Source organism: Prunus dulcis, chromosome 7 (assembly GCF_902201215.1).
Source record: "Prunus dulcis chromosome 7, ALMONDv2, whole genome shotgun sequence".
In the NCBI taxonomy this organism is placed as follows: Eukaryota; Viridiplantae; Streptophyta; class Magnoliopsida; order Rosales; family Rosaceae; genus Prunus; species Prunus dulcis.
In genome coordinates, this window is record NC_047656.1 from 4,410,638 (window position 1) to 4,417,302 (window position 6,665).

The 6,665-nt window shown below is 38.1% G+C and overlaps 1 protein-coding gene across 1 annotated transcript; it reads left to right on the forward strand.

Moving 5' to 3' along the window:
* Window positions 1-793: 793 nt before the first annotated feature.
* Window positions 794-3,278, forward strand: LOC117635211. Its single transcript, XM_034369561.1, has 2 exons — window positions 794-2,938; window positions 3,177-3,278. Exons 1-2 carry the CDS (start codon window positions 794-796, stop codon window positions 3,276-3,278), a joined length of 2,247 nt encoding a protein of 748 aa, XP_034225452.1.
* The last annotated feature ends 3,387 nt before the right edge of the window (window positions 3,279-6,665 follow it).

Below are 6,665 nucleotides of genomic sequence, written 5' to 3' on the forward strand. Positions count from 1 at the left end.
GTCTCATTTAGGAGATCATATTGCACCGGTTTAAGTAGTCTTAGGTGAATTGGCCTTAGCGTTGTAATTGTTTTGGAAGTGTAGTCTCGCAAGTTTCTCTCTTGTGAGAGAAACTTGCTTTGAATAAAAGGATGTTTGTTTCTTTTCATTGGTAGCTTTTCAACGTATGAAATTGTTGGGGTATATTGAATCTATTTTGGAAAAGCTGCAGTACTTAGTTTTACTCGGTAAGTCATCAAGTGCTTCGGTTGCTTGGTGATTGATCGAATTCATTCATCATTCATATTGCATACATAAGCATGTCGGTGTCTCATATGGTTAAGGACACCAAGACGTTTGGTGCGTTTATCCTCCGGTGAGCTTGAAGCAATCGTGACCAATATTTAATTCAACATAAGAAGTGTCGAAGATCATCTAGTGACAGAAGTTGAGTTACGAAGAAGTCGGTAAACATTGTCTAGATTGAGTCTAAGACCAGTGTGTGTGCATACTTCTTGTAATCTCAATTCTATAGTGGATTAGTTCTGGACTAAGGAGTCCCGTGGATTTTCCCCAGAGGTGGGGTTTTACCACGTAAAATAAATATCTGCGTGTTCTTTTATTTTAAGCTTTGCACATCTCAGGATTGATAACTCATATCAATCCTGCTTCAAAGGTTGATCATTATTTATTGTAAAAATCCGAATCTGCTTGTTTAACCTTCTCCAGGCATTTATAGATATCCTACAGGTATTTTCAATTGGCATCAGAGCAGGTTGCTGGACATACTCAGCTAGATCTAACATACCTTAGGATGGATCGTGCCGCTGGTTCTGTTGCACACCCACCATACTTCGATGGCCACAACTATGGTGCTTGGAAGGCTAAAATGAAGTCGTTTCTTTGGTCCTTAGATGAACGTGTATGGTATACAGTGGTTCATGGCTTTTCTGATCCCACAAAGAAGATCGGAAAAGGAGATGAAGAAACCACAGTTCTCAAATCTAGAGAGGAGTGGACCACTGCAGAAGCCACACACAGTACAAATAATCAAAAGGGGTTAAATGCTATATTTACTGCTGTCTCTTCCGATCAATTTGAATATATATCTAGTTGTGATACTTCTAAGGAAGCTTGGGATATTTTGCAGGTCACCCATGAAGGAACAGATACTGTTAAGGGAGCCAAGCTTCAAATGCACACTCTACAGTTTGAGACAATCATGATGGATGAGAATGAAACCTTTTCTGAATTTTATGCCAAACTTTGCATTATTGTGAATGCATGTTCAAGTTTAGGTGAAAAAATTCCAGAAGATAGGGTGGTGAAAAAGATTTTACGGTCCTTGCCTCAACGTTTTTCACCAAAGATCACAGCCATTGAAGAGATTCGTGACCTGAATACTATGAAAGTTCGTGAACTCATAGGGTCGCTTCAAACCTATGAGATGAAGCATCTAGCTCCTAAGAAGAATAAAAGCGTTGCTCTTAAAGTAGTTGATAAAGAAGATGGTGAACACCAATCTGAAGAATTCAATGGGGAGGAATTTGCTTATCTTTCACGACAATTCAAGAAGTTTTTCAAATATCAAAATTCCAGAAGTCATGATTCAAGAAATCACTCAGGTATAAATTCAAAAGTTAAGCATGGTGATTATACTGATGGTAATGTAAAATCTCGCAGGTTCACTGAGAAGAAGACTACTAAAGAGAGAGTCAAGTGCTATGAATGCGAAGGATATGGACATATATCCTCTGAATGTGCCAACACACAAAAGAAGCAAAACGGCAAAGCCAAAGCACTGAATGTAACCTGGAGTGACAGTGATTCAGAATCAGAAAGTGAAGAAAATACCATTGCATTAATCACCACTGTCAGTTTGGATAAGGCACAGCAAAACAATGGGAATGATGAAGAACCAAATATTGGTTATGTGCTGGAAAAGTATGACGATCTTCTAGCTGCTTCTCAGAAACTTAATCAACACAACAAAGAGCTTGCCAAAAAGGTTGCTGTGCTGGAGCTCGAAAACAGTAGGATTGCCAGGACATTACAATCCTCTGCTGCTGAACCAGAATCAATTGGTGAAGGTATGTATGAAAAATTGGAAATACTTCAGAAAAAATGCATTGATCAAAATAAATTAATTGATTCTTTGACCTCTAACAAACAAGTTCTTGAAATTGAGCTTAAAAGTTCAAAGGAAAGGATTATTGCTTTGACAATTGGTGCAGAAAAGATTGACAAAATGATTAGCATGGGTCGAAGCAATGGAGACAAACGTGGCTTGGGTTTTGATTCAATAAACAAGTCTTCCGCTGTATCCGTCACAAAGTTTGTCAAACCATCACTTTCTACTGGTATTTCAACCTCTCAAACAACTTGGAGATTCATACCTACGTGTCACTATTGTGGAGCTCTTGGACACATCCGACCAAAATGCAAACTGCTTCAACAGATTTCAGTAAGTCAAAAACCCACCAAGGAGGGACAGGTAAGAATTCAACACAAGATTGCTTATCTTGTAAAAGAGGTAAGTAGGTTGTCAAAACTTTCTCGTTCCTTATCTTTACCAACTTCAAATCTAGTGTGGAGGAGAAAGGATAATCAAAACTGCTTGGTGGCAATTTCAAACGATACACATCAAACTAATGTTCATGAAATATTAGATGTGAAATGTTTTGTTGCTCTTACTGCTCTCTCTGACTCTAAATCTAAATCTTGGTATTTTGATAGTGGATGTTCAAGACACATGACTGGTGAGAAATCATATTTTTCAGAAATCTCTACAGAAGGCGTGAGTGGAATGGTCACTTTTGGAGATGGAAGAAAATCCAAGATTTTGGGCAAAGGAAGAATTATGGCAATTGGTACACCTAACTTGGACAATGTTTTATTAGTTGAAAATCTTCAAGCAAATCTCATCAACGTAAGTCAACTTTGTGATGAAATGGGTGAGGTAAGTTTTACTAAAACCCAATGTATTGTCAATAATCAAGATGGATCAAATGTGATGACTGGAAATAGATCATCTGACAATTGTTATTGTTTTTCCACTAATGAAGTTTCTCAAGTTTGTTTTAGGACAAGTAAAGATCATCTTGATTTATGGCATCAACGTTTGGGACACATGAATTATCAAGATTTAATTAAATTGTCCAACTGTGAATCTGTAAGAGGATTGCCTAATCTTTCAGGTAAACGTGAGGGTGTCTGTGAAGGGTGCCAACTGGGGAAGCAAACCAAAAACCCTCACAAAGCTACAAACTCAATCTCTACTTCTAAAACTTTGGAACTGATGCATATGGATTTAGTTGGTCCAATACAAGTTGCTAGCTTGGGAGGAAAGAAATATACTCTTGTCTTAGTAGATGATTTCTCACGTTTTACTTGGGTCATTTTTTTGCATGATAAGACAGAAGCTTTTAATTCCTTCTATGTTTTGTACAAGCTAATCATGAATGAAAAATATGACAGTAACTCTTGTATCATGAGACTTAGGACAGACCATGGAACGGAATTTGAAAATCAAGCTTTCTCTAAATTTTGTTGTGAAAAAGGAATAAAACATGAATTTTCTGCTCCAATCACTCCCCAACAAAATGGGGTAGCTGAAAGGAAAAATAGAGTCCTTCTTGACATGGCTCGTGTCTTGTTGAAAAGTGCCAATTTGACAGATCATTTTTGGGCTGAAGCCATTAGTACTGCATGCTATACATCTAACCGTGTGTTTTTCAGGCCACATACCAAGAGCACTCCATATGAAATCTGGAAAGGGAAGAAACCAAATGTCAAGCACTTAAGGACTTTTGGTAGTAAATGCTACATTTACAAAGACAGGGAGTATCTTGGAAAATTTGATGCAAGAAGTGATGTTGGAATATTTCTTGGATATTCTATGAATAGTCGAGCATATAGGGTGTTTAATAGTCGCACTAAAATAATGATGGAATCAGCTAATGTGGTTGTAAATGACACTTTCATATTACAGGTTGAACCAAGCAGTGAAGATACAGATCTAGAAACTCACGAACCTGTAGGTGGTACTGGAACTGATTTTGAGGATTGTAACCAGCATTTCAATCCTGTGATACGCAGACCTGGTGCTAAACAAGTTCAAAAAGATCACTCACCCTCTGATGTTATTGGAAATGTTAATGATAAAATGAGAACTCGACAACAAGTTTGTAATGAGGTAACCAATTTCTGCTATGTATCCTTTATTGAACCTAAGAGTGTAACTGATGCTCTTGCAGATAATGACTGGATTCTGGCTATGCAAGAGGAATTAAATCAATTCAAAAGAAATGATGTGTGGTACCTTGTTCCACGTCCCAAAGACACAAATGTAATTGGTACCAAGTGGATCTTTCGAAATAAGACAGATGAGAAAGGGCAAATCATGCGCAACAAAGCTAGACTTGTTGCCCAAGGTTATACTCAAATTGAAGGTTTGGATTTTGATGAGACCTTTGCTCCGGTTGCACGTTTAGAATCTGTTCGATTGTTGCTATCCATTGCATGCTATCTTCGGTTCACGCTTTACCAAATGGATGTCAAGAGTGCGTTCCTAAATGGTGTTTTACAAGAGGAAGTCTATGTGGAACAACCTGCAGGTTTTCAAGATCCTATCCATCCCAATCATGTATATCGTCTGAAAAAGGCTCTCTATGGACTCAAACAAGCCCCGAGAGCATGGTATGATAGACTGTCCACACATCTTCTTCAAAAAGGGTACACACGTGGTAGCATTGATAAAACCCTCTTTGTCAAAAGAACCAAACAGGATTTAATGGTTGCTCAAGTATATGTGGATGATATTGTTTTTGGATCTACTTCTGACATACTTGTCAAAGAATTCCATGAGGTAATGCAAACCGAATTTGAGATGAGCATGTTTGGTGAACTAAATTTTTTCCTTGGTTTGCAGGTCCAACAATTCAATGGAGGCATGTTCATATCTCAAACAAAGTATGCCAAAAACTTAGTGTCCAAATTTGGTCTGGAATCTGCCAAACCCATTCGGAATCCTATGAGCACAAGCACCAAACTTTCCAAGGATTCATCTGGCAAAAGTGTAGACCAAAAACTATACAGAAGCATGATTGGCAATTTGTTATATTTGACTGCCAGTAGACCAGACATCTCTTTCAGTGTTGGACTTTGTGCTCGCTTCCAATCCGATCCCAAAGAATCACATCTACTTGTGTGAAAAGAATTCTTCGCTATGTAAGTGGCACTACAACCTTTGGTGTATACTACTCATTTGACTCAAATGTTGAACTTGCAGGCTATTCCGATGCGGATTGGGCAGGGAGCATTGATGATAGGAAAAGCACAACTGGCGGATGCTTTTACATAGGCAACAACCTTGTCTCCTGGTTTAGCAAGAAGCAAAATTGCGTCTCTCTCTCCACGGCTGAAGCCGAGTACATAGCTGCTGGGAGCTGTTGCACACAGCTATTATGGATGAAACAAATGCTAAATGACTATGGCATTCATCAAGGTAAAATGGTAACTTTTTGTGATAACATGAGTGCAATTAATATCTCTAAAAATCCAGTTCAACACTCTCGCACAAAACACATTGATATTCGTCATCATTTTATTTGTGAATTGGTGGAAGAGAATGTGCTCTCGCTTGAATTTGTCTCTACTGAAAAACAATTAGCTGATATTTTCACCAAACCTCTAGACAATCTACGGTTTGAAACACTTAGACAGTCATTAGGTATCTGTGCTCTAGATTAATTCGATGTCTACTGAATACCAAAGCCTGTTGTATGCTGCATGATTTACTTTCTGCTTTCATAAATCTGTCCAGCTCGTGCAAGGATTGTTAGGTCGTATCAATCCTTTTGTTGTCTGAACATATTTGTTGATCTTAGATTGGGCTCTGGTACTGCACTCTATTGAGAACATAGCTCACTGCTTCTCACAAAGGTTTCCATTGTCTTGGTGCTTCATAAACTTCATTAAATGATCAATCCATCTATTTATTTTTATTTTCACACAACACTCTTTTCCTTGAAGTCCCTTGAATATCTCTTCTCATGCACTAGTCTCTCATTGGATTGCCTTAACACTACTGTGCGAAAGTTCTTGATCTGTTTACATAAAAATAAAAAAATAAAAAAAGGTGGTGACTTCTCATTGCTCAGTAACTGGGCCTCTTGTCTAACCAACGTCGAGGTTCGAGTCAACAAGTTGTGAAGATCTGCTATCCTTGCTTATCTTTGGAGCCTTCATGATTCAGATCAGTATTTCCCCAAGGGTGCTTTATCACCTAGTTGCTTCCAGTGATCTGACGTGAGCACACTGATTAACCATCCATTACATGGATCATGTCGAAAGCTAAATAAAGTAAGCCACCAAAATTTAAAATTTTAAAAAAAAAATAAAAAATCACAATTCAAGTCTCAAATAAACTGATCTTCTTATACTTACAGTGCACTCAGTGTTTGTGTTCATCTTTGGTGGGATCAGTCTTGGGTGGACATATTTTTTGTGCTTAATTGAACGGAGTTCACTTCACACCTTTGCTTCTTGATGGTAGACTCATTTGATGATGTTTATTTTTCCCCATGCTTGTGGTATGCCTCATTGAGTATCTGTGAGTTTGTGTGTTTCATGTGATGGCTTGCTTTTGTCTCTGTCATGCTTTGCTTCTTATGCGTTTCAGACAG

Excerpts from the sequence above, each read along its gene's own strand:
- LOC117635211 (XM_034369561.1), top strand. The coding sequence starts at position 794 with ATGGATCGTGCCGCTGGTTCTGTTGCACACCCACCATACTTCGATGGC. Across the intron at positions 2,939-3,176 it reads TTTGTGATGAAATGGGTGAG|GTAAACGTGAGGGTGTCTGT; the intron begins GTAAGTTTTACT and ends CTAATCTTTCAG.